Source organism: Myotis yumanensis, unplaced genomic scaffold (genome assembly GCF_028538775.1).
Source record: "Myotis yumanensis isolate MYYU_CA2020_CCGP unplaced genomic scaffold, mMyoYum1.0.hap1 SCAF_15, whole genome shotgun sequence".
Classification (NCBI taxonomy): domain Eukaryota; kingdom Metazoa; phylum Chordata; class Mammalia; order Chiroptera; family Vespertilionidae; genus Myotis; species Myotis yumanensis.
Genome location: NW_027223766.1, coordinates 27,205,242 through 27,232,161, shown reverse-complemented (window position 1 = coordinate 27,232,161; position 26,920 = coordinate 27,205,242). Strand labels below are relative to the sequence as shown.

The 26,920-nt window shown below is 41.8% G+C and overlaps 1 protein-coding gene across 1 annotated transcript; it reads right to left on the bottom strand.

Annotated features, from left to right (window-relative positions):
* Positions 1–1,616: 1,616 nt before the first annotated feature.
* DERL1 (derlin 1) lies at positions 1,617–26,920 on the bottom strand. Its single transcript, XM_070392800.1, has 8 exons — positions 26,560–26,920; positions 15,246–15,357; positions 12,066–12,130; positions 10,725–10,751; positions 10,078–10,173; positions 8,892–8,944; positions 6,784–6,894; positions 1,617–3,822 (listed from the first exon to the last, which is right to left on the bottom strand). The coding sequence occupies exons 1-8, from the start codon at positions 26,710–26,712 to the stop codon at positions 3,684–3,686; spliced, it is 756 nt and encodes a 251-aa protein (XP_070248901.1). The 5' UTR covers positions 26,713–26,920; the 3' UTR covers positions 1,617–3,683.

Sequence of the window (26,920 nt, the reverse complement as noted above, 5' to 3'; positions counted from 1 at the left end):
CGAACAGTTACCATCAACATCCACATGTCCCTTAAGTTACCGTGACTGCCCTTAATTAACAGGGACACTCACCATGTCAGCACCAGCCCTCGGGAAAAGGCCAACACACTGGCAGAGAGCAGAGAAGGATCAAATTCATCTGGGTCAGCGTAAGGCATCAAGGGACAAACCGAACTTAGTAGACAGTTCCGAAGGGACCCTTCAGCCTTGTGCCTAAACTCAAATCTGCACACCCTGTGGGCCACTCTGGCTTGGACGACAGTGACTTGGCAGAGGTTTCTCCTTTCTCAATGCATATGCCTTTGGACAGGCCATAGGGGAATTGCTTGGGGGAGGAAAAGTTAAATGCATACCTTCAGTGACTCTCCCCAATTGTTCTTGCTGCCCTTAGTCTACACTGAGTCTCCTTCGCCCAAATCACCTTGAGTATTCACACCCGTGCAGATAAGTACACATTGTTAGAAGTTGCTTAACTGCTTTTTAAAAAGTATCTCAATTTTGAATCCATTCTTGCTACTATCTCCAACCTCTTCTAATATCTTCTTTCAGGAGACTATGATTCCCCTGTATAAGCAGCAAAAAATCCTTTGGGGCTCCTGGGAGACCAGGCTCCTACTTCTCTCTCCCTAAGCAGGCCAAATTCCTCCTCAACCCATTACCCAGTCCAACTTTCAGGTGAGTGCAGCAGAGAAGCACCTGTACGAGGCAGGCACTGTGCTAAGTCCTGGGACTCCAACCACGGTAAGGTGTGCTAACAGACCACAGGAGAGACATGAAACACAGGACTAGGGGTGTGATGACATCATAAAGCAGAGACGGTGCCAGTGGACCATCTTGGAGACATTCTGCCTCGCCGTCAGACCTATAAAGGCCTCTCCTTGATGCAATGTTTAAGCTGGAGGAACCTGAAGGATGGGGACAGAGTGAGCAACATTAGTTGAGAATTGTTTCTCTTTCACTAGGGCCTTCTCCAAAGCTGTCCCCAATTCAGGGAGAAATCATGTTCTAAAAGTCCACTTTCAAATTCACAGGTTTAGCATTCATTATGTTTTTCTCTACAGAAACACACATAAAGTGGCTAGGTTTTCCAGCTGGTCCACCAGCACCCAATTATTTATAACGTGCTGCACCAACAATACATATAAATAGCATTATTTAACCAGTCTTGTTTCTATGGGAAACTTATATCGAGACCTGATGTCCAATGGAAACCCCTGTGCATAACCCCTCCTCTTCCTCATTAAGTCCCAGCAATTCTCTCATGGAGGTCTCTTCAATCCAGCCCTAGCCCCAATCCCACTACTTAGTTCAGTCCAACCTTACACCTGCACTTAACCTTATACCTGGCACAGCAACCCACTGAAAATTCAGTCATCTGGTCTGCAGTTCCTCCTCTCTGCAGCTGTCTCCCCCAATGTTCCAAAACATCCCGCTTCATTAAACTAAAAGCCAGGGATGAATCCTCCAACATGTGAACAGAAGTATTGCTATGTCACTAGAATAGCAACAAAATACTGGACACTCCTAAATGCCCAAGAGATGGCTGGTTACAGAAATTATGTAGTACCTCAAAGAGGGAGCAGAGCAGACATACAGAAACTTATGACAGACAACCATCAAGTTGTACATTTTAATTTACAATTTTTTACCAATAAAAATGATTAGTTACAAAAAGGGAATTTTCTACACAAAATAAGGATTTTTTTCATTCATAAAGAGAATCCACTGTCACGTCTTGCCTTGCCAAATCAATCTCAAAGAGTTTGCTTAGCTGAAATTATTCCTAGGAGATAGGTAATCCAGATAAGATTAATAAAATCATCAGCTCCTTACATGCATTTAAGAGGACGAATTTAAGGAGCATTTTGCCTTGACCCGAAGAATTCTGTAACCACCTTTAGAAACACCTCTGCTCTCGGCAGTCGCACTGCTGAGCGGGCATGTGAGACTCCAGCTCACTGGCTCTGAGTACCTCCTAACAGAGATTTCCACTCCTGCACAGAGTGCACACGCAACGTAACAGGAAAATGGCTTCTACACGTCACCAGTGCATTTACTGCGGCCACAGGTCAACGGCGGAACATCTGACAGTTAAGGTTCAGATTCCGCCCCCTCCTACATTACCATATAAATTAAGTCTGGAGAAATAGACACCAACTTGATTAAAAAGGAGGACTTGTTTTCAAACCCCACTTCCTCGAATAACACATCACAGTGTAAGAGTGGGGCGAAGAATAGCCATCCTGTTAGTGCAGTTTCCCGAAAATAAACCTGATCGAAATGCCTGAATCCTTTTAAAAAAGTTGTCTAAAGTACGGCAGCCATGCCACACTGCTCCTAGCAGCCTGCTTCCGGAATAAAAACATCAAATAGGAAACTGTGTGGAACATGTTCAAAACCCTTTATTCGGTGACAGGCCTAACTCTGATGGAAATTCCCACCTGTGAGAAAGGAATTGTGGGTATTTACGTTGGTCTGATGTACACTTGTGAATCAATGATAAAGACCCTCAGGCACAATGATTCTAAAGCCATTACAACCCAAAATGATGTGACTCAGATTTGCTTGCATTAGCTCTTAAAATATGATCTTCATACAGAGGAGCTACACCCTCCTCACAATTAACTGACATATGTGGCCATAAAAGGGGGAAGAGAGGCCAAAAAATGACATCTTAAAAAGGGCACAGGATTTTCTTACCACTCTACTTAGTAAACATATAGCCAGAATGGGAACGAAATGGAATCAACACCCAGGGGCCTCTCAAAGACAGCATCTCCCGGTGAAGTCTGACTTGGAATTTTCTAGCACAAACAACCCAGCTACTCTGGGTTCACACACAGTCAGGATGCCTCACCCATCAGATGCAAAGGGATTATCCCACCACAGTTTCAAGCCAGCTGCTGTGTAAGACGCAACTCCACCATAGCTGTGGTCACTGAGGGAAAAAGTGCCTAGCAACACCTTCATGCCTTATTAATACCAATCTTCGGCCCTCGCCTGACCCAGCGGTGCTTTTTTATCAAAACATCTGAAGAGCTGGCAAGTGGCTGCAACTGATACCAGGTCACAGGATGGCAAAGCTGAGAAAAGGCTCTTGGTCCCCTGTTCATATTCTCCGCTACTGCTACAGCTCTGCCACCAAAGGGGAAGAAAGGTTTGAACAAGGTTTTCGTGACCAAGCCTTGGCAAAAGTCAATAAATAAGAGAGCTTGTCAAAGGCAGAACCACTTTATGGGAAACCTCCTCTAGCTGCAAATCTGGGGTGGGGTGGAAGAAGTAAAAGGGAGGCATGTGCAAGAAAGAGGTAAAGGGTCCCTTTGACAAGCATTTGGTGGCCCATTCGCAGAAGCCCAGGTTGGTGACAGCAGACCAGGACCTAGCAAAACCCATCATTTGGACAGAAAAGGAAGAGGAGACACCAAAAACCATAGTCATTTCTGAAATTTGCACAGTTGACGTTTGTTCTTCATAGCAGAAAGGACTTGAATGAGAATCACGAAACTTGAGGAACACTTATATTTTCTTCAGGATTTAAAAAATGGTGTCTTGTACGGAAAGACTACATTCAGTGTGGGCCAGGTCCACCAGTGTTTGCTGGGACGCAGTTGCTGAGCACACCCAGCACTGGGAGGAAAACCATCTGAGCAGAGTGGCTGGTGAGCAGGCTGGAGGCCACTCCTTCACTGGTCCCCAAGTCGGAAGCCCTGTCCCCAATTGTGTCTGCCGCCTCCACCATTCTGATCAGCTGCTCGCCTCACGCTAGCAGGGGGCATGCCAAATCCGGACACCCCTCCTCTCCTGCTGGGCAGCCAGCGGTACCTGGAGCAAGGCGGGGAACAAAGGGAGAGAAGACAACAAAGTCACTTCCACACGCTGTCAGGCCATCTAGCACCAGCTCCCTTTCCCAGTGTCCCCCGGTCTGTCACACTGAATTGTATTAGTCTGTGGCCAATGGAAGGCTGAAGACAATGTCTTACTAACTTGCTCAGCACTTAGCTCAACGCCCTGACCAGAGAAAACACTTTCAGGCTTTGTAAATTTACTAAGTTTTCAGCTACATTTACACTCTAAAAATTTTTTCTCTGATTAGCAAAATAATTCATGCAGAATAGTACAAAAACAGAGCTATTACTCCCACAAGCCTGACCACCAGAAAAAAAACACCTATTATGTAATATTTTGATAATATGCATCTGGATCAAAGGGTACAAAATAAATTCACTTTCCAAGGACAAATGTGCAGCCTGTGTTCAGCCCCACATGGCGCCTCCACCATGCACGCAACTGAGTCCCGTAGCGTCCGTGGGGGGACTGGAAAAGGCAGCGTTAAGTCCTGGAGGTATGAGTCTATTTTTAAAGTTTATTCAGCATTTGCCCTCCAACTGCATTCATCTCATAGGTGGTGGGAAAGTTAAAGCCCAAACAGGTTAGCTGGTTTGCCACCTTATAGTTTCATAAATTAAGAGTCACAGAACAGCTAAGAAACTTAAATAAAAGTCCAGGTTCTCAGTTTTTCCAAAGATTTCCCTTCCTTGACTAAGAGGAAACTAAGACTATGTTTACACTTATTCCACTCACTAGATCCTCAGTTTAAAGTTTTGCTTGAAGAAGACTGTGTGTGATACCTGTTCAAACCATGAGGGGTGACTTGCCCGCAGAGCACAACCTGTCATAAAGGGTTTCCCTTACACCAGGTACCACATGTTGGTAAATTCATCTCACCTTCACAACTCTAGGAGGTGGGCACTACTATGACCCCATTTCATAAAAGGGAAAACTGAGGCAAGACTGAGTAAAGCTCTTCTGAATTGACAGTCAGGATTCAAATGCAGGGAGCCTGGCTCTGGGGCCTAGACCCTGCACTAGCCAATACACCCCAGGCTGCAACGGGACACAGGGTGGTTCCAGTGACAGCAGTTAGGGACTGCAGCCGTCATCTATTTACTTCACCCGTGTGCCTTCATGCTCCCTCCCAAAAAGATAATGGTCCCCTTTGAAACAGAAAAATAACTGCATACAGCAGAGAAGAGGGGCTGCCTACTTTTCTAGATGGAATGCAGAATGGTGATGCATCTTAGAATTCTGTAACTCACATCTTCCCCTTTCAATGAACACAGCTCTAGCTTTAAATCAAAATGTATTCCCAAGCACTGTTTCTCGATATCCGTGACGTTCTGGTATGATAATGCTCCTCCATGGTGCATAATAAAATAGAACACTAAAACAGGCAGTGCTCGGCCGTTTTGCTTTGGTTCTTATTGTAAGGCAATATGGAAGCCATCTCCATTGCTTAAACAGACAGTGAAATTAAATGCAAGTAATTAGTATAAAAAGACACCCAATTATACATAATCAACAAAAAGTTATGGTAATTTCAAAGCAGTTCCTGTTTTTTCAAGGAGCTACATTTTGTCATCTGATCTTTATGCAAAACATAACAGAAGGGCTTCCACCAGCAGAGCTCAAATGCAAGGCAGGCTCCACGTGCTGCTGATTCTGCCACAGAATCTCGTATACTTTGTTGCCCACAATTGAGAAATGTCTCCAAGCCTTGAAGTTAGAATATGACCATTTAAAGTACAGTAACTGTTGGCTGTTCCCCAAAGCACCACGTTTTTATTTTAATGGATGCATCTGCCATCTGACTTGACAGACCTAGATCAAAAATCCAAGCCTGCTGTTATTGTGTGTCCTTTGATAATTAGAAAGCAGATTGGTCATTTGTTTTTTTAGCCTGGAGGCAACTCAAGACTCAGAAGAGAAACAAGTTTCTTTTTATGCTCTTAAAGGAGAAAACAAACAAAAAACACTTACAATAGTGTACTTCTCTGTTTGTATATTATATTTCATAATAAAATTCCTTTAAAAACTTATCCCTAATTTATAAAAGAATTGTAAGAATGACAAACTACAAAACATTAAAACATGCAAGACGTGAAAAGGGCTGGTGTGTGCATTTTTTTAAAGCTTTGAAGTGCAAGCTATTACTGCATATCCCCAGCTGGAGATTGGGTGTGACTGTCAGGCAGTCTTTTGCTTCATGGACACAATGGTCATACTACTTACATGCTTGAGTGTGTCAGCATCTCTCCCGCCCTAGATCCCAATGTCAGAAACAGGCCCAGAACTTGTATTTACTGAGGCTCCACTACTGTGCTGCCAACAGTCCTGTGAGCTGGGGCTCCCCACAACTTACTGACTGGCAAACTGAAGCTCGGAGGTTTGACCAAGTTTCCCAATATCAAAACTGGTCAATGAGGGGAATGGGATTCCAACCCAAGTCTGTCTCAAAACCAAAGCTGTGTCCTCAGACTCCTCACATGAGTAAGCCCTAAAGCAGAGGACTATACAAACTCAAGTCTCTCATTTTAATTCTGAAAAGTCCCATAAATAATATAATCGGTAATATTTAATAATAAAGTGTTACATTACTAACCAGTGAGCTAACTTATCCCCATCACCCATCCTCACCCAAACTCTTGGGAGAAACTGATAGCCTGTCATCCTGGCCCCGCGGCTGCGCACACTGGCGCTGCCCATCGCTCCCTGTGGTGCTGGCTCTAGTCTCAGTGGCCCCTGGCTAAGGCTCTGTGAAGAAGACTGAGCTGTGGCTTTCATTCCTGGTGCCCTGACTCTGTGACCAGGGCGACTCATTTGTTGGCTCACATTTTTCCATCAGACAGAGAGGTAAATCCTATTCCTCCTCAAGTTTTTATCAGGATACATAAGAATATGGACAGTAAAATGATTGTTAAACAAGCGAGAGGAAAAAACACTTACAAAAACTGGGGTGTGGACAGAAAATTTCTTCCTCCTAAGTCCATTGGGTATCTGAACATTAGGAAGAAATAAAGATGTCCAACCAGATTTCCAATGAGCTCATTGATGACCCTGCAAACAGAGAGCCAAATCAGTTTACAGACATTTAAGCAGTGACATGAGAAGCAGTTAAGTTTTAACTAACACCACAGGAAGGAGATCCTCATGGCAGCCCATTGTGATCCCTCGGGACCTGTGACAGCTCGACAGTGAGCTGTAGTCTGAGTGGCAAATGCATCCTGAGGGAGAAGGGAAACCAGGCCTGCTGGACCAATGGGGTCTGTGCTCCTCAAGGCCAGCTGCCGCTTTAACATCTCTTTCAAGTCCTAGCCCATCCTCAAAATATTGTTTTTGCGACTTCCTGCCTTAAGAGTAGAAAAAGCTGCAAACTTCTGAAATCTTCTAAATACGAATATTGTACTTGCAAAACGTGGTGAACAATGAAGAGCAGCAAGAAAGAAGAATGGGAGCAAGGAAAGGACAGACGCCTGCTCCCCATGCCTGGTGCCAGTGAGCACTCTCCCTCGCTCCCTGTGTCCTGGTGTAAGCCATCGTGGAGATCACTTTGGAAACGTGACCTTCACCCTGTAATCCTAAAATAAGCACTGACCTTCTTCAGTTTCCCCACGGCTTACACAGAGGCCACTGCAAGGTTTTATAGATCCACTCTTACTATTGCATATCTTTCTGTCTTCACTGCAACACGATTCCGGCAGGGACAAGCCAGCATGTGCAACTGCTCCCAGCTCTGTCCTTCTGGGGAGCAGGGTGGCCTTACCAAGCTCACAACTAGCTACTCTCTAAACCAGCGGTTCTCAACCTGTGGGTCGCGAACAATGAAAATACATCCTGCATATCAGATATTTACATTACGATTCATAGCAGTAGCAAAATTACAGTTATGAAGTAGCAACAAAAATAATTTTATGGTTGGGGGTCACCACAACATGAGGAACTGAATTAAAGGGTCGCGGCATTAGGAAGGTTGAGAACCACTGCTTCTAAACAGTCTGCTTGCTTGACTCCTTCACTTCTCCCTATCAGTATGCAGCAGCAGTTAGGACCACACAGAGCAACTATGGCAAACATACTAGGGACTAGTACTATTAGAATCGATTGAAACATTACAAATATGGCCGAACCGGTTTGGCTCAGTGGATAGAGCGTCGGCCTGCGGACTCAGGGGTCCCAGGTTCGATTCCGGTCAAGGGCATGTACCTTGGTTGCGGGCACATCCCCACTGGGGGGGCGTGCAGGAGGCAGCTGATCGATCTCTCTCATCGATGTTTCTGGCTCTCTATCCCTCTCCCTTCTTCTCTGTAAAAAATCAATAAAAAAATATAAAAACAAAAACAAAAAAAAAAACAAAAAACCTTACAAATATGTTGTAGTGTAAGAAATGGGAGTTCTCCGAATAGCTGCATGTTATCCTCTTCCTAGAATTCTGACTGGATGCAGTCAAGGTTTTCCTAAGTCTTCGTCCTAATTCCAGACTAGAAATTTGACCCTGTTTGGTCAAACTTCTCTACTATTCACCCAGTTACTTCCCATCTGAGAATATGCATTTCTGTGACTGGTGAGCTGTTTCCAAGGCATTAAGACTAAAGAACATAGTTACTGTAGGCACAGCTCTTAGAGTAGTCAGTTTAGACACAAATTAGATCTGTTTGCTCAATCTGGACAGTGAATCCAGAAATGAGTATTTATTCAAAAGCACATATATGGAAGCCTACTGTCATAAAGAACTAAAAACAAAAACACTATCACTCAATGGTAAAATGTACTTAAAGCTCTACAATTTAATCAATTACATCAAAATAAAATTATTCTGTAAGACAAAGTTCCAATGCATCAATGTTGAGATTCTTTAGTTTCATAAAAATTAGAGAAGGAAGATAAAAAAGAATGGAAGTCGTCCAAGGATTAGTTTCCAATTAAATAAATCTCACAGGGAACACTATTTGGCTTTCGGCCTGAATCAGTGCTTTCCAAATAGCTTTTCTTTTGAATTCAAATAAATGCCTGTTGCCTCTCAAAAAGAAAAAATAAATAAATCTAGTATCACTTACGAGCCTCCGATGATATAGTTGAATCCAAGGATAACCCAAGGTAAATAACAGGCCTAGAAAAGAATAGACAGACATGTGAGTAACCACACTTAACGGGATACAGAGTGGGCAGGAATGGGTAAGAATGTTCTGACAAGGCTTTGTAAATCCCTTGAAAAGTCATGCCCCAAATTTCTCCAATCAGTCCAGCATCACTCCTATGATACTTGAACTTCCTACCTAAACTTGTACTTATTCCTCCATCAGTGACTGGAGAGACAGAGCTCCTTGCTGACAGTTTCAAATGCAATACAAACAGATTGATATTAGCACCCAGAAAGCAGGTGAGTGCCCTGTGCTATTAAAAACGTGGTCCGTAATGGAATCTCCTCATGACTCCAGCCAGCATACTGTTACCGGTAAATTTAAAATACCCCATCTTTTGTGGCTCTCCTTTTGCATATTTCACAAAATTAGTTGAATTTTTACCTCTCTATACATTGATATCTTGAACTAATACTCTCCCAAATAAGACAGCCCTCCAGATAAATTGAACACTTGAGCTCTTTACGAGAATCAAGACATCATACCAAGAGTTAAGGGACTTTATAAACCAGGAAGGAAAGGGTTATCCCTAAATAACGTGAAGGCAGATGTGGTAATTACTGTAAGAGAAACACAAAACATTGCAGAAGCCCAAAGGCACAACTAATTCCAGGCAGGTGACTCAGGAAATAAGTATGTTCAGTTAAGAACAAATAGGATTTGCAGGAGTAAGATAATTTTTAAAATGTTACAGGTGGAAAACTGTGAGAGAAAGCACAAAAGTAAGGGTTTTGAGGGCAAACAAAAACAAATTTTGTCCAAAGTATAAAATATATAACAGGGAGTGATAAGAACAGACTTTAAAAGAGAGGGTTTTACATGAGTACCTTTCCTTCCCTCTCTCTACCACACACACATACAGGAGATCTCTCAGGGACACATGGCTGAGGGGCCTGAGGTACAGAGGGAGTGAGAAGTGACCATCAGCAAAGGACTCCGGGTTGGCTGAGGAAATGGGGACTGAGAAGGCAAGAAGGGGCTTGCCAGTAGTACACTGCTCTGCACTGACCTCTTCTGGACGAATCAGAAAGCACATCTCTGGGCTGAAGAGGGATTTCTATAGACAAATGAAAAGGAAATTTTCCCAACTAGGCTACAATACCTTAAATCGTGTTCCGAACCAAAATGACACAATCATGTCTCTGTTCAGCTGGGCCCAGACATAAAGCACCGACATGATCAGAGGAATCATCAGCAACTGCAAAATAATCAACAGGTAAGGACCAGGCTCCAGGGGCCCTAAAAAGGGGCTTAGTATGAATCTACCTTTTCACCCCTCCCTTCCAAACAATCCCTTAGAGGGCCATTCAAAAAGCAAAAAGAAATTCAACTCATCAAAACTGTAAGCAGATCCTTCTAATGAATCATAAACGTAATCTACAAAGTCCTATAATAAAATACAGTTATATTATTTTAGACAGATTCAGAAAAATATCAGGGCCAAAAGTAGGCATAAAGTTTTACTAACTGTATATTCTAAATTTTTAAAAAATGTCTATCCTTTATGTGCATAAAAATGGATAGCCATCATTCTCAATGTTCACACATGATGAAAGAGCCAGAAATGAGTAAGAAAAGTAATGACTTAGCTAACTCGTGTAGGATCTTCAAAATAAAAACAGCTATAATTCTATCATTTCAAAATATCACATAATTAACCACATAGTTAATGCAATTTCAGCTTCTGTCAAAGGCCTTTACTTGTATATCTGAAACATACAAAAGGGCAAATGGATAGTTGCAACTTACCTGCATGTCCATTGCTAAGCCAGTAATCTTGGTTTGTAAAGTTAAAGATCAGACAAAGAAAGCATTCTGCACCCAGTAAAAGTTCATTTCCTTCCAGTGTTCTGAAGGAACACACTTTTCTATACTTCAGGTGGCTTAAAACATCCAGAGCACAAAGGTGTCTAATAATCTTCATTCCAAATATTCTATTAGTCTAGACGATGACAAGGAAATGGTAGACATTACCTGCTTCGGCATATGACTCAGTTTGGTCACCTGTGTCCTCTTTCCCTCACCTCGCCTCTGCACTTTAGCATCACTCCTTTATTTTTTTATTTTTTTATTTTTTAAATATATTTTATTGATTTTTTACAGAGAGGAAGGGAGAGAGATAGAGAGTTAGAAACATCGATGAGAGAGAAACATCGATCAGCTGCCTCCCGCACATCTCCCACTGGGGATGTGCCTGCAACCCAGGTACATGCCCTTGACCGGAATCGAACCTGGGACCCTTGAGTCCGCAGGCCGACGCTCTATCCACTGAGCCAAACCGGTTTCGGCTAGCATCACTCCTTTAATCAGAGGATGGAGATGTCTGTGCCCTCTGAAACAAATAATGATTCTACATGTTCAGGGCTCCACAGTGTGGCTAAAGTCCAAAATATTTTTTCTTCCCTTCAAGGAGGGAAAAGGGCATCCAAAGTGCCACATTTCCTGGCTCTTGGCCATGTGTCAATGGAAGCTAAGCCCCAAAGCAAGGACTTGAGCCACCAAGTCCCTTCTGCGTCTCTCGCCATCTGTGAAGGTCCGCAGCTGGAGGGCTGCTGACAACTGTGGCTGAAAGAGCGGAGACACAGGCCGTGTCCTTTCCAGAGCCGGGTACTGACGGAGGGGCTGCATCACTACTTAGGACCCCAAGACAAGAACAGCAAAGAGGTCAGAAAAGAATGCTGGTTGTAAATTAATTTTCTGATCAGAACCACAGATTTCAAAAGCTGTCTCAGGGCCCAGAGCCTCTTTGTGCATAGGGAACAAGCTGTCACACATGAGAACACAGAGAACTGGGATCAAGAAGAGGGAACAGTAATAAAACGCAACCAAATGTGGGAAAATCCCAGAGATGATGGCAAGAGAATGCATCACTCAGGGCTCTATGATTTACTACAGCGTTTAAAAAGAACTCCAACGATTCTTAATTATTAACTACAGTAAACGAAGATGCAAATACTGTCATTGGAAGTGTCGCACAGAACACTGTTTTCCCAAACCTGAAAACACACACACACACACACACACACACACACACACAAACACACACAAAACTGGTTTCTTTCCAACCCAAAATAATAGACTGAAGGATACAACGATGCAAATCCAGTTAAAGAGGAGCATGAATAAATAGTCCGCTGGCCTCCCATCAAAGGCTCCTAGAAACAAAAATAAGCCAAATGTCATGGTTCAGAAATTCAGAACAAAATAAATCATTTCTATGTAGAGAAAATGCTTTAAAAATCATAAAAGCCAAAATGAGAATATTTTACCATCAGTCCTCTCCAATAAAATTTTTAAAACTATCTAAATCCATGCCTCAATAAAGTCCTCAACTACAGTCACCTAGGAAGGCTAACCTGAGTTTTCCAAATGAATTCCAGTAAGTACCATGCTCTGATGGCCTCAGACTAAGAGAGACCCAAAGAGAGGACTCGATTCCAGAGCTGCCGAGACGCCATCACAGCCTGTCAGGCTTTCCCTCATGGCTCGTTCATGACCCCACAACGCACTTGTGATACTTGGTTAATCCCTTCTCCCTGCATTATACCATAAGCTCTGTCGGGGGAGGAACCATATCTGTCTTGCCTACCACTGTGTCTACCGTGGCAGGACTATGCTGGGAGGTACTTACTGTGATTAAGTAAGCACCTCCACTTGATCCAGCACTGGGCTTACTGAGCTTACACTCCAGCAAGGGAGCATTGTGCGGGGCAGGGAATGGAGGGCAGCCAAACTTTTCCATAGCCTCTGACTCTTAACCTTCATACTATGTGTGAGGTCAAATGGAAAGACCTAGATCCCCTTTAGACAGATGAGGAAATAAAGCTAAATGAGCAGTTACATGGCTTGTTAGAAGCACAGTGGAGTCTAATTACTAGTTTAGGGCTCCTGTCACTGCACCATATACCAGGCTCTGTCTTATTCCTGGGCAGAAAAATCAACATGGCCCAGCTATCCCTTCTAAGGGGAGTCCTCACGCATTAGGCTAGAAGACAAGAAGAGAGACAGAAAAAAGAAACAAGTGACTGTAAGGTCACTCTAGCTCAAGCACTTACCTTACCTCCCTCTAATTTAAAACAATCCTGACAAGTGTCAGAAAAATAGAAAAAAAATCTACAATAAATAAATAAATTTCCAACAAATGTCTCTTCTTTTCCCCCTTACCTCTCCCCTGGTATGTCAAAGGCACACTCAGCCACAGTGGTAAAGATGCTTAATGGCAGGGATCACTCGGATGAATCAGAGCTGAAATTCTAACAAGTGTTTCTGAATTTTAATGATACTTTTGCTTCTTTTTTATGTGGTTTTGGCTTTGTGATTTTTAAGGGTTCTTTAGATTGAAAACTTAAAATACTGTACTCACATAAACTACAGTACTTTATTCTTTGGCAAGCTTGCAACGGGGAATTTACAAATTAACTGGCCTCCAATTGCAGTCTTTGGTATAAATCAAAAATACAAATAAGCCGGCACTGCTATAGACTTAATTCAGCCAGGAAAATATGCATATAGCAAACATTTTTGTCACATGTTCCTTGAGGCTGTATGGTAAGGGAAGGAAAGGAATCAACAAACCGGGGTTGCAGTTCTGGCCGTGCTATCTCACCTACTTGTGAACTCTGGGGCATGTTACCACCTCTCCAGACCAGTGTTTTCTTGTCTGTAAAATCTTATTTAAATGGAAAGACCTTAAAAGTTCCTCTCACATGAATGTTCATAGCAACATTATTCATAACAGCCCAAAACTGAAGAGGCAAATGTTCATCAACTGATAATTGAAAAAACAAAATGTTTTTCCATACAATAGAATCTTATTTGGCAATAAAAAGGAATAAGCTTGAAAACGCAATGGTAAGTGAAAGATGATAATCACAATTCCACAGGCCATGTATTGTATGACTCCGTTTTTAAGAAATTTCCAAAATTATAGTCTCTCAAATGGTTAAAACAGTGAGCTTTATGCTACGTGAATTTTTTTCAAAAAAAGAAAAAAAAATTTATTATTAACCTTTCTACTTTTATAAATGTTTCAAAATTTTCCATAATAAAAATTTTTTAAAACTTGTCATAGGTCATCTACACTTAACCTAGAGTTTACTACTGGTATAAAAGACACATTACCACAACAACTTAATCCTCAATTGAATTATATCAGAGGGGTAGAATGCTAATCAGGGCCCACTGGAACAAGGAGAATGAAAATCATCTATTCTGGTAGATTTCAGGACAAACCCTTGATATGGCCTTAGAATCCCGTTGTGTGTTTCACCTCAGCCAAGTTCACTTTACTTCCTTGAAGCTCCTGTTCTCCTGTATAACACTAAGAAAATGGGCTAGGTGGCTCCCAGTAGTAACAGTCTGACACAGTATTAACGTAATGATGTTTTTCTTTTTAAAAAGCACATAGTAGCAAATACCAATTTAAGGAAAGATTATATTTGACACATAAATGCCCATTCTTGTAGTTCCCTGCAGTTAGGAGACTGGTTCGCCGTGCTCGAGCTGACAGATTTAAAGATGGTTCAGAATTCTCTATCCTGAGCTAACAGCCAGCAGGTTTATGAAATCTGAAGTCAGCCAGCCTTTTCAAAATCATTACGCTCACATTTTGACACAGCAGTATCAATTTACTGCTTCCCAGGATAAGCAACTCAGAACAGCATACAAGCTATTGTAGGAAATAAATAACAATCCGCAAGAAACCTTGTAAGAAAAGATTTTTATAAGAGAGCTTATCCATAACATCATATAGGGAGTCGTATCTGATAAACTACCATGTCACTAAATCCTGGCTGTATATCTTACAGTTGAGTGTTTCAATTACAGAGAATAAGTCTAGGCTTTTAATTGCATATGGTAGTGTTTTTCAACCTCAATCTAGGAGACAGGTACACTTCAGCCCAACTGTGCATTAAAGGACAAGGTCTGCTGTGTGACAGAAATGAGTGAGATGTCAAGTCCAGTGAAGGGCAAATAGCACAGCCACTAAGGACATGGGCAAGATTTGTAAGTCCCTGGGTTTGTTAGGGGTTTTCTTTCATCTCTGAAATGCGGACAATGCTACTTATACCTCCTGAGTTTATTGTGAGGACAAGAAATCGAATATTCTCAGTGCCTAGTCCAGTCCTGACACAGCTACCACTTCCTGAGCACTTACTCTCATTATGCCATCTCTTTATATAAACTAACTGCCCTCAAAATTCCTCCAAGTAAACATATAGTTAACAAGTTAAAAAGAAACAATACCTGCAACAATTATGGATAACGTACCTGTTTCAAGTCGTGTAGAATACTGATATAAGAAATATAAATTGACCAAATAAAGAAATCCAGTTCCTGGACCCACAGGGAAAAAAAAGGTGGCAGTGATGGGTCTCCAAATCTGTCCAGATCAAAATAAACACAGCTGTTAGTCTCTAAGCCTGGTTAATTTTTTTTTCTTTTAACTGCACAAAATTAACCCTTGCAAAACATTCTCAATAAGGAGAGCTACCAAAGGGGCACCAATGACATAGCCGGTTTGGCTCAGTGGATAGAATGTTGGCCTGTGGACCAAAGGGTCCCAGGTTCGATTCTGGTCAAGGGCATGTACCTTGGTTGTAGGCTCCTCCCTGGTCGGAGTGAGTGCAGGAGGCAACCAATTGATGTGTTTCCCTCACATCGATGTATCTCTCTGTCTTTCCCTCTCTTTTCTACTCTCTCTAAAAGAAAAAGAAAAAAAATCAATGAAAAAATATCCTCAGGTGAGGATTAAAAACAACAAAAAACAAACAAAAAGGGGCACCACCAGTATTCTCAAGAAGATGACCTAAGAAAAGTTCATCAGTTACAATCACATCAGTATACAAATCAATGGAATAAAACAACATCATAAAATAAGCAATGAACAGTTCTAAGCAAGTTGAACACAAATCAATACTGTAGAAGTATAGGGTTAGTCTTTACAGGGATCAAACATACAGTTAAGCCTGCCAAAAATGAATTACAAAGACAATTTTCAACAGTACTGCAATATCTCTATTTAGGAAAATACTACTACTACTCAGATGACAAACCTTGTCAAAAAATGTCATACTCAAAAGGTATAAGTAAAATAAGAAAATTTTTACCCAAATCATTGTGCTATTTAGGCAATATAGACACTTGACTTTATAATATTAATCCTCCCCCCACCAGAAAAAATTACAGGAGGTAAGCTTCTCTCCTGATCCTGGGTGTCCCAGGTGCCTTTCCAGCAACAACGAATCAGTTTCTTGTATTTCTTTCAAGAAATATGTTACTATTATTTATCCCTTTTCATCCTATCTTATATTGCACTGTTCTATACCTTGTTTCATTCCCTTGAAAAATATATTTATTGCCTTCACAGTATTCCTTTTATGTAGATATCTAAACTTCATTTAAACTGTTACAATGCCACAATGAATATTCTCAAATACATATACATATAAGATAAATTATAAATTTCTGAGTCATTCTGCTATATCAGCGTCTGCATTTAATTTTGGTAGATTTTGCCAAATGTCTACAAAAATGTTTAACCAATTTATACTTTCTCTTAAAATGTACATTAATGCCTGTCTTCTCTCTATACTCCCATCCGTTAGTGCATTTTACATTCACCAATTATGGTTTTCAAACTTCAGCATTTCCTTTCTTCATTTTTCTGCTAGATTTGCATTTCTTTACTTATTAAAAAATTTCCCTTTCTCGCCACTGCAAATATTTTCTGGACTGTCATTAGCCTTATACATTTATGATATTTTTGCCAACTTGGACATATACAGTTTAACTTCATGTAGGCAAATGTATCATGCTTACAAGATTCTTCACTCCAAGAAGATGAAAGTGCTCAGTTTTATTTTAGCACATTCCTGGTTTACCTAAGGAGTGAGAAAGAGATTTTAACTTATTTTTCTAGATGGCCACTCAGTTTTCCCAATCCTATTTACAGAGTAACCCATCTTTTCTCCATTGATTTGAAAAAATACTTTTATCATATATTTATTCCTTTTTATATTCAGGTTTACTTGTAGACTATTCTGTTTGGAACTGAATTCCTATACCAACACCAAGCTACTTTAATTTTTAGTTTTACAAAGTGTTTTCATATTTGGTAAATGTACATGATTAAATAATCCCCCTACTGTTTTTCTACCACACTTGTCACAATTTTCTTGGTTAGTCTTAATATTTTATTTTTTAAATGAACTAGAACCAATATCTTTATTATATCAATCTATACTAATAAAAGGGTAATATGCTAATTAGACCGGGAGACCTTCTGGGAGACCTTCCGGATGTCCTTCTGAACAAAGCCATGGTGGCGGGGCCAAGGCAGAGGCGGTTAGGGGTGATCAGGCTGGCAAGAGTGGGAGGGGGGCAGTTGGGGGCGAGCAGGCTGGCAGGCAGGCAGGTGAGCGGTTAGGAGTCAGCAGTCCTGGATTGTGAGAGGGATGTCCGACTGCCGGTTTAGGCCCAATCCCTGTGGGCAGTCGGACATCCCCCGAGGGGTCCCAGATTGGAGAGGGTGCAGGCCGGGCTGAGGAATCCCCCACCCCCATGCACGAATTTTGTGCACTGGGCCACTAGGATGATATAATGCAGTGATGGTGAACTTTTGAGCTCGGCGTGTCAGTATTTTGAAAAACCCTAACTTAACTCTGGTGCCGTGTCACATATAGAAATTTTTTGATATTTGCAACCATAGTAAAACAAAGACTTATATTTTTTAAAAAATATATTTTATTGATGTTTTACAGAGAGGAAGGGAGAGGGATAGAGAGTAAGAAACATCGATGAGAGAGAAACATCGATCAGCTGCCTCCTGCGCACTCCCCACTGGGGATGTGCCCGCAACCAAGGTACATGCCCTTGACCGGAATCGAACCTGGGACCCTTGAGTCCACAGGCTGATGGCTCTATCCACTAAGCCAAACCGGTTAGGGCAAGACATATTTTTGATATTTATTTTATATATTTAAATGCCATTTAACAAAGAAAAATCAACCAAAAAAAATGAGTTCGCGTGTCAGAGGTGACACGCCATCATAGGTTCACGTGTCATAGGTTTGCCATCACTGATATAATGTGATATAGATATAATACCAGCCAGGAAGAAGTCTTTCACAGCATTTATAGTTTTCCATAGAGCTGCTGCTTTCTATATCTATCTCATCAAAGCTGTATCTTTTTATTGTTTATAATATTTGAAAACTGAGCTTCTTGGGATTTCCAAGTATAGAACTCTACCTGTAAATAAAATTGTGTATCTTATTCCATTATTGTCTAACCCACTGGCAAGTACCTCCAGAACATGTTAAATAATAGTGGTGGAAGTAGATGGTTTTCCAGACTTTTGGAAATGCCAGCATAATGCTAGCTTTGGCTTGAGAGCTAGCTATGTGTCTCACTGCACAAGCACAAAAGGCATAACTGATGCTCAAGAAGTTCTTGACAGTGAGGGAGGCTGCCCAGAGAAGCAGGAGTAGACGCAAGGGAGGGTAAGTGTGGTCTTGGAAAAACGAGTGCAAAGTCCTAAGGAATGGCAACAGCACAATCAATGAGAAGGTACTGCTAACAATTGGGGTGTGGCTACAACAGAGGACATCAGTGATGGGGCCTGACCAGACACATCACTGGCAAGTTATATTCTCCGAGTAGTAGGACCCGCAGAGCTTAATTCCCTATGAAGGAAAATGCACTTTAAATCCCCAAAAGTGACTTTGCAAGAACTGTATATTAAAGCAATAAAACAAAATTGGTTAACATTCATTTCGGTTTATTCACAATTTTATCATAGAAACAGTAGTCTAATGGGGGAAAAAAAACACTAGAAATGATTTGAGAAGACCTAGATTAAAGTCTTAGCTTACAAATTCTCATTTCTGAGCCTCAGTCACCACCATAAAGGGGGTGATATACTAATACTCGCTGTTCTTTGGCTAATGATTTCTAAAAAAAAATAGTGTGCTATTCTGTTCATTTCCATGCACTGACTCATGAGGTGGACTTATAGATGAGAAAACAGGATGAGAAAAGATAAAGCAATAGCTAGTAAGTGGTGGAGTGAGAATTTTGTCGCAGCCTGACCCCAGAGCTTACGATACTAAACCCCTACTTTTACTCTGCCTCTCACAAGTGACATCACCATTCTGAGGTATATTACAATTAGTAAACATTTTCAGTACTAATATACTTACATAAAGTTGATTATTCCTGCCTATGAAAAACACTGGAGTAAAGACCAGAAGCAAGCAAGCGCTGGCCGTGGCCCTGAGGTAGCCATGGGGCCTTGCAAAAGTCTGGGCCGTGGAGTTGGTGTCTTCATCTACCAATGCCATCTGTCCTATGACTCCCACCTTCCCTGTCTCACAGACTTTGTACAAGGCTGGCCTTAGGAAAGTGGACTAAGAAGGTGCTTTGTAAAAACACTGTTTATGTGGAGTGTATGAGTATTACAATCTTTAGGAGATGCACACTGATCGGGTTTTTACAAATGCACATTTTAAACTACCCCCATATTTCTGTAAGTTATTAGGGGCCTGATTTTAGAAAAGAAACCTTGGTTATTTTTCTGACTACATTTTCACTAACACTGACAACACAACACTATTTTTAGCCACTGCATGCACCTGTTCTTTGGAAATCAGTGTCTGTCAAAATACCTCACTTCTGTTCCCTGTTCATTAAGCTTACCCTTGAGTTATACTTGCTTTCATTGATCTAAAAGTCTTATTATTTTTGTATTACTTTAAAATTATAATTTGAGAACACCAAGAGATAGTTTGTCTCTTCAGAAGGACACAATGTAATACAGAATTTCTGAAATCCCCATGGAAAGTACCCAACTAAACCCCCTCCTTTCCTCTAATTGATATGTAAACCATTACAATAAGGAAAAGGCCTTATTTTCTGGGTTGGAGGTGATGGAGGTATGTTCGTAACCCCGAAAGCATCCATGGATCCCTTTACAGGCAGCCAGGTGCAGAGCCCAGGACTTGAAGGCAGAGATCTGTGTGCCTCATGTGCCTGAAGTTTCGGAGGGGGGCATCTCATTTTAAACCCACAGTAATCCCAAGGCCAGACCCACAATCACCCAGCTTTTCCATGAGGAAAGCTGGCCCCTCATTAGAGTTTAGGTAATCTGCCCAGTTGCTCACTTAACAAGGGCAAGAAGCCCCCGTGTTCACTGGTATATTAGACCTTCAAAAAAACCATAAGACACTGTTCTTTAGTTCAGTCCAACAACCTCTGTTGAGAGAATGTTTATTTCAGTCATCCTTGAACTAAAACGATCTGCCACTGAAATAATCACAATTCCATCCAGAATCTAGAGTGGGATTTTTTAAAACTATGAAAAACACTGTGTGGGTTTTGTGTTTTTTTTTTTCTGAAACAATAAGGATTGGTTGATTTGGAGTTGAAGTCTGATTGGGCCACCAAGCAATTAAGAAAGAAGAGCACCCATGTGCCAAATGCTGGTATTAGCAAACTGTAGCTTTTTTTTTTTACACACTAGGTATGCAAGAAAAACAAATGAAAAAGCACTAAATCTCAACTGAAGATTTGAAAGAGCTACTAGAAGCCACCAATTCTGCTCAGCATACCTATGTTCACCAAGTTATGTACCAGAATGTTCCCAGAAGCACTATGCATTCTAGCCAAAGCTGGAAACCACCCAAAAAGTCCAATACCAGTAGAATGGGTAAATAAATAGTGGTCTATTCCCAGGATGGAACAATCTGGGGATGAGCAATCTATAGCCACATGCAACAATATGGGAGACTCTCAAATGTACTATTAAAAAGACAATAGTTACTGTGCTATATACAGATGTCGAATCATAATGTTTCACACCTGAAACTTATACAATGTTATAAACTAATGTTACCTCAATAATGAATGAATGAATGAATGAACAAACAAATAAATGTGGAGACAGATTTCAAATCCTGAGGCTGGAACTAGAACAAGGAAGTTTGCTACCTTGCCTTCTATTGAACATTGTATTGGAAGTTATAGCCAATGCACTGCAAGAATAATAAAATAAAGGTATAAGCTTGGAAAAGAAGACAGAAAGGCTAGACACAAAAGAATACATATGTATTAATTTCACTTAGAGCATGTAGAAAGAACTGGTAAAAACAACCTATGGTATTAAAAGTCAAGATACTAGTTACCCCTGGAGGAGGAAGTGGCCAGAGGGAGCAGTAGGAACATTTTGGGGGTGCTGGTAATGCTGTTTCTGGATCTAGGTGCTGGTTACGTACATGTAATTTGGTTTTTGAAAATTCAACAAGCTGTAAATATATAACACACATACTTTCCTATTTGTATACTGTAACTCAATAAAAAATTAAAAAACAAAGCCAGGGTCTAAGAGGCAACCTTATTCATGACCAAAGAACTGTCTAATGTAGACGGGACTGCTAAGGAAAGACTGGAAAGCTTTACTACATACCAAAACACCTGCCACTCAAGTTCTAATCCAAACCCTGGAGCTACTTCTCTGCTCAGCCTACAGTCCAAGTTACTGTCCTTCCGGTTATGTGTGTGCTTGTCTTCCTTCCCAGGTACCATCATAAATCAAGCATCTAGGCTTGCTGTCAGGGGTTGGCAAATATAGGCACCAGATCAAATCACAGGTTTGATTGGTGCCATTTCTTATTATTCTTCGCAACAAATTAAGAAACAAATTGAGAATTCCTAATAAATAAAAACAGCACTGTTTCTAAATAGTTTACTTACCGGACTATTTACTGGGATCTTTGCAAACAGTTTTTTCTATGTTTTATATAATAGAGGTATAAAGTAGATAACGTATTTTCTCAACTTGAACATATCATTCTTGTGTTTCTGAAATCAGGATGTATCTAACTATCAATATATTCATTAAATGTATTACCTACTTTCCTCTCCCTCCAAAGGTTGTATTAAATGCATGGACCATCTTATAATCAATGGAGTTAGAATAGAGTAAACCCTTAGGACAGAGTTAATATGCTACTAAATTATCCCCATTTTTAGGTAATGTTCTGATTTTGATCTGGGTGCTGGTTATATACATGTACTCAGTAATTAAGAAATTTAGGCTCAGGAAGGGTACATAACTTGCCTAAGAGCATACAACCAGTTAGGCCCAAAGACCATGACTCAGCTACTTGAAATCCCATAGTCTTTCTATACTAACAGAAAAAGACAAATAATTTGCTATGACTGATTGGGAAGAAATCACTCTCAATACTGTTAACATTTACCTGTGTGTTTTCGTAGAGATTATGCAAAGGAGTTAAACAAGAGCTCAGATCAACTCATGGAAACAGAAACAGAAACTGTAGTTGTCTATAAACTGGGATAACTCCTATCTCAGGGTGACTGCGGGAGCTCAATGAGATAATATGTGGAGAAGCACAATACAGATGGAGGGGGCAATGTTATTTTGTCCAAAGAAATAAACGATCACTGTGGTTGCCCTAGCCGGTTTGGCTCGGTGGATAGAGCGTCAGCCTGCGGACTCAAGGGTCCCAGGTTCGATTCTGGTCAAGGGCATGTACCTTGGTTGCGGGCACATCCCCAGTAGGGGGTGTGCAGGAGGCAGCTGGTCGATGTTTCTCTCTCATCGATGTTTCTAACTCTCTATCTCTCTCCCTTCCTCTCTGTAAAAAAATCAATAAAATATATTTTTTAAAAAAACAAAAAACTATCACTGTGGAGGAAGCCCCGGGAAACGTCATCTCAGAAACCGCTGGAGCAGCAAGAAATTGCCACCTCTCTCCTAGCGAATCAGGGACCAATATGAAGGCATTTGATCACAGTGAACTGTGTGATTGTCAGGTGTTAAGTGTGAGGGACTAGGAACTGTGGGCAACAGTACAGTGAGTCTTAACACACACCTATCCAAGCTAAATCAATCGTCCCATCTTTATTTGAAGCTGTTAAAGATCCAGCTTCTAAGGAAAAGATGAGCCTCTAGCAGAAAGCACACCACATGCTGTTTGTCCTCACACCTCAGCCTCTCATTTGCAAACAAGTTCCTCCAGGAGAATCTGAAAGCTAAACTTGTCCAGAATGGGTAAGAGCCCTGGCTGTTTTGGCTCAGTGGGTAGAGTATCAGCCTGCGGACTGAAGGATCCCAGTTCAATTCTGGTCAAGGGCACATCACAGCAGGAGCAGAAAGGTATAAAGATTGGGTCCTTTCACACCTGGCAGTCAGGGCACTGTTCTGCTTCCTGCCAGCAGCTTCTCCCCAGGCTCAAGAAAACCAACACCCAAGAAGCAAGGCAAGGAATATGGGGAAATCACAGAGGTGTAACATGAATGACTTTCTAATCAGTTCACCCTTTTTAACATTATTCGCCTGTGGTCTATTAGAAAGGCTTTACTTTACTAATCCGACTAGACAAGTGAGCAAGATTTTGCAAGGAGGGTCAAGAGCCAGTTTTGACCAGGTCTTTCCCACAAAATGATTGACAGCCACTGCTCCTCCTGCACACACACATCACCCAACGTGCCACCAGGCACGAAGTGTACAACATTGTTCAATCAGTCGACAAATATGTACCAAAGCAAATAAGTAGAAAACAGTATGCAGTTCTGGCTGCAGGCCCAAATCATATTCTAATAGCCAACTGCCTACTTAACTTCTCCACTTGGATGCCTAAAAAGCATCTCTAGACTTAACATGGCCAAAACATAAATCTTTTTTTTAACCACTGAGAAAAAAATTAAGTTTTTACATAGGATAATAACAATAAATCCACTACATATTAATATCAATAGCAATTTTTATGAAAACTATTTTTCAAAAAAGTAAGATTAGTACGTGATGTTTTACACTGCAACTCTCCTTAATGTCTGGCTTCATAGAAGATAACCAGATTCTCACAACTTCTCTATTCAACCTGATGTGATATATTGTTTTGGTTGAGATATAAGAAGAAAATCTGACCTCACACAGACCTGTAGTTGAAAAGGGATAATTTTAATAGTTTTTTCACCAAATTCAAAACATAACTCTTCACCCAGAACTTCCCCCATCCCCAAACTAAGCTCCCTAAATATTTCCAATCTCAGTATAAGGCTCCACTACCCACTGTGAAAACAATGACATCCTGGAATTCTGCTCCCTTCACCCCTTCACCCTTCATATCCATTCAGCTGCAATACTGTCCACTCCAACTCCCAAATTCATCCATTTCTCTCTATCGTCACAGCTATCCTGGTCCAAAACACCATCTCTCCTTAACTTGATTCTTTCCTCACCCCCAACCCACATACCAAGTCCATCTCACAGAGCAGTCAAGGCAATCTTGTCACTCCTTTGTTCAAAGGCTCCAAAGCCCTCCTGGTGTCTTTGAAACAAAGTTCAACCACAAAGCCCTATATAATCTAGCCCAGCCTACCTTTCCATTCCCGCGTTATTGCACTAACCCCTGGCTATCTCTGTCCTCATTTTCAATCCTCATCCTTACAGCTGACTCTGTACTAACTATCCAGTCTTCTTTCTGTTTCTAGTGCCTGCCTCTAAGCTTACTATTATTCCATCTTCCTGGAAGATTGTTCCCAGAGCCAGAGCTTCCCAAAGCTGGCTCCTCACCACTCCGATTTCAGTTCAGATATCTTCTTTGAGGCTTTTCTGGAGCCCTCTATCAAATGGTCCACTCCTTAAATCACTCTCTATCTAGCACATGCCTCTCTCTTATTTTCTTCATGGGAGCTGCAACTTTTTCTGTCTTATTCACAATTGTACCTCCAGTGCTCAATAATGTCCATGCAAGCACCTGCTATATGCCAGGCGCTATTCTAGGAAAAAAAAAAAAAAAGATAGCGCTAAACAAGACAAAGATCTCATGGAGCCTTATTTTCTGATGGTAAGTGAGCTAAAAAAAAAATACCAAGGGGTGATATGTACAAAAAATATTAAGGCTAAGGGACACAAAGTAAAGAAGGGCAATCAGATAAGGCCTTGCCAAAAATAATAGCATTTGGGCAAACACTTGAAGGTGGTAAGAAGGGAAGCCATGGTTATCTCTCTCAAGCAGAGAAACAAAGTGTGCAAACAGTCAGGGGGGAGAGAATGAGTTAGCTACTTAAGAAACAGCTAGGATTCCTTTGAGGACCCTCATGTGCAAAATGGAGAGTAGGAGGAGATGAGGTCACAGAGGTAGTAGAGGCGGTGCAGGACACTGAAAGGACTTGATTTCTCTCATCGAGTTGAGAAAACACTGGAAGGTTCTGGGCAGAGGACTGATAGGACTTCATTTATGTTTCAGAAGAAGCACTCCAGCTGTCTAGAGAAAAGACTGAAAGGAACAGTCTGGAATGGTAATGGCTGCAATGAAGAAGGAAAAGGCACCGTATTCTGATTATATGTCTAAAGTAAACAGAATTTGCTGACTTTGGAGTGTGAGAAAAGGAGAAGTCAAAGACGACTCCATGATTGTTAGCTTGAGCTCCTGTAATAATGGTGTTTTATTTATTTAGAGGGCAAAGGGGAAAAGGGTTTTAGTTTGGACATAATAAGTTTGAGATACTCTATCAGCCTCTCAAATAGTAATTTCAAATAGATGGCTGGATGTACAAGTCTGGACATCAGGAGACAGATCTGGACTTAAAATACCTATGTTTGTATTATACAAAGTATTTAAAGCCATGAAGGTAAATGAGACCACCTACAGCTGGGAAGAGGTCCTATACCTGCTCCCTGGGGCTCATCACAACATCTAATGATCACAAAGATGAGGAACCAGCAAAGGAGACTAAGAAACAGCCTGTCAAGAGGGGGGTTCAACAAAAGCATTATCCACAGGCCAAGTAACGTGTTGAAATTAATGTCAGATCTTAATATCTGACCTGCCACTGATTAAAGAATCCAGTGAGTAAAGACCATCTCCAGGAAATATTCTCTTGCCAGTAATGTTATTCTGGACTGCTTCCTTTGTGCTTAAAAAATTAATAAGGCCTTCCATTTCTGGAGCAATTAACTCTTTACTCATTCCTTTGCATATTCAAACACTACATGCCAGATACTAGGTCAGGGCACGGAAAAGCAGATAAACAAACTCACTCTTTGCACCTCTGACCTCAAATCACTCCTACAAAAAAGCAAAAACAAAAGACCCACTCCATTAACATAAAAGGAACTCAGATGGACGTTGGGTAAGTTGACAGCCACTGGCCACCCACGTGGCAGAGCAAGGTCAGAGGGCACCTGCTCTCCAGGTAAAACCCACGCTGTTAATCACCAGCGTCCAGCAGATTGACAACTATCACAAACCTCCCTTCCCACTGCCTCCTCCTCTGACTGCAGATGCGGGGAGCACAATCTTAACAGAAGGACGAAATCAGTCCCTTAGCCAGACCAAATCCAAGCCTCCATGCCTAGGTATCCAGGCCCTTGCTCCAGATCCCTTTGCCGCCACTTAGCTTCCCCCGGACCTCAGAACCCCGCCCTAAGCCGCTGGAGTGGTCGCACTACAAATCCCAGGAGGCATCGCGCACTCGCAACCTGTGGGTCTACGGTCGACCGCCGCCGACCCGCCTGGGATCTGTAGTCTCCATTCCCCTGGTCGCCGGTCAGTACCTGGAAGCGGTAGAGAAAGGCTTCGGGCCAGAGGACGAAGTAGGCCGGGCTGATGAGACCGAGTTTGCCAATCAAGGGCACCGCGACGGTGGCGGCGAACCAATAGCGCGTGATGGCCGGGATGCTCCTGAACCAGTCCCCGATGTCCGACATCTTCGCCTCTTAGGTGGCCAGGATGCGCACAGCCGCCCGACTCCCCGCCCCGGCCCCTTCTCGACGCGGCCGGCTTCGAGAGTGGCAGGTGTCTAGGCGGAAGCCGCCCAGGTCGCGGTGCAGAAGGCGGAGACCGACGGACGTGGCGCCACCGAATTCGGACGAGCGAGGGAGCGTTCGGAGGCGAAACTTCCCCTTCCGGCGGCCG

Excerpts from the sequence above, each read along its gene's own strand:
- DERL1 (XM_070392800.1), bottom strand. The coding sequence starts at position 26,712 with ATGTCGGACATCGGGGACTGGTTCAGGAGCATCCCGGCCATCACGCGC. Across the intron at positions 15,358-26,559 it reads CCTTTCTCTACCGCTTCCAG|ATTTGGAGACCCATCACTGC; the intron begins GTACTGACCGGC and ends TGATCTGGACAG. Across the intron at positions 12,131-15,245 it reads TTCTACACGACTTGAAACAG|GAGCCTTTGATGGGAGGCCA; the intron begins GTACGTTATCCA and ends TTTTGTTTCTAG.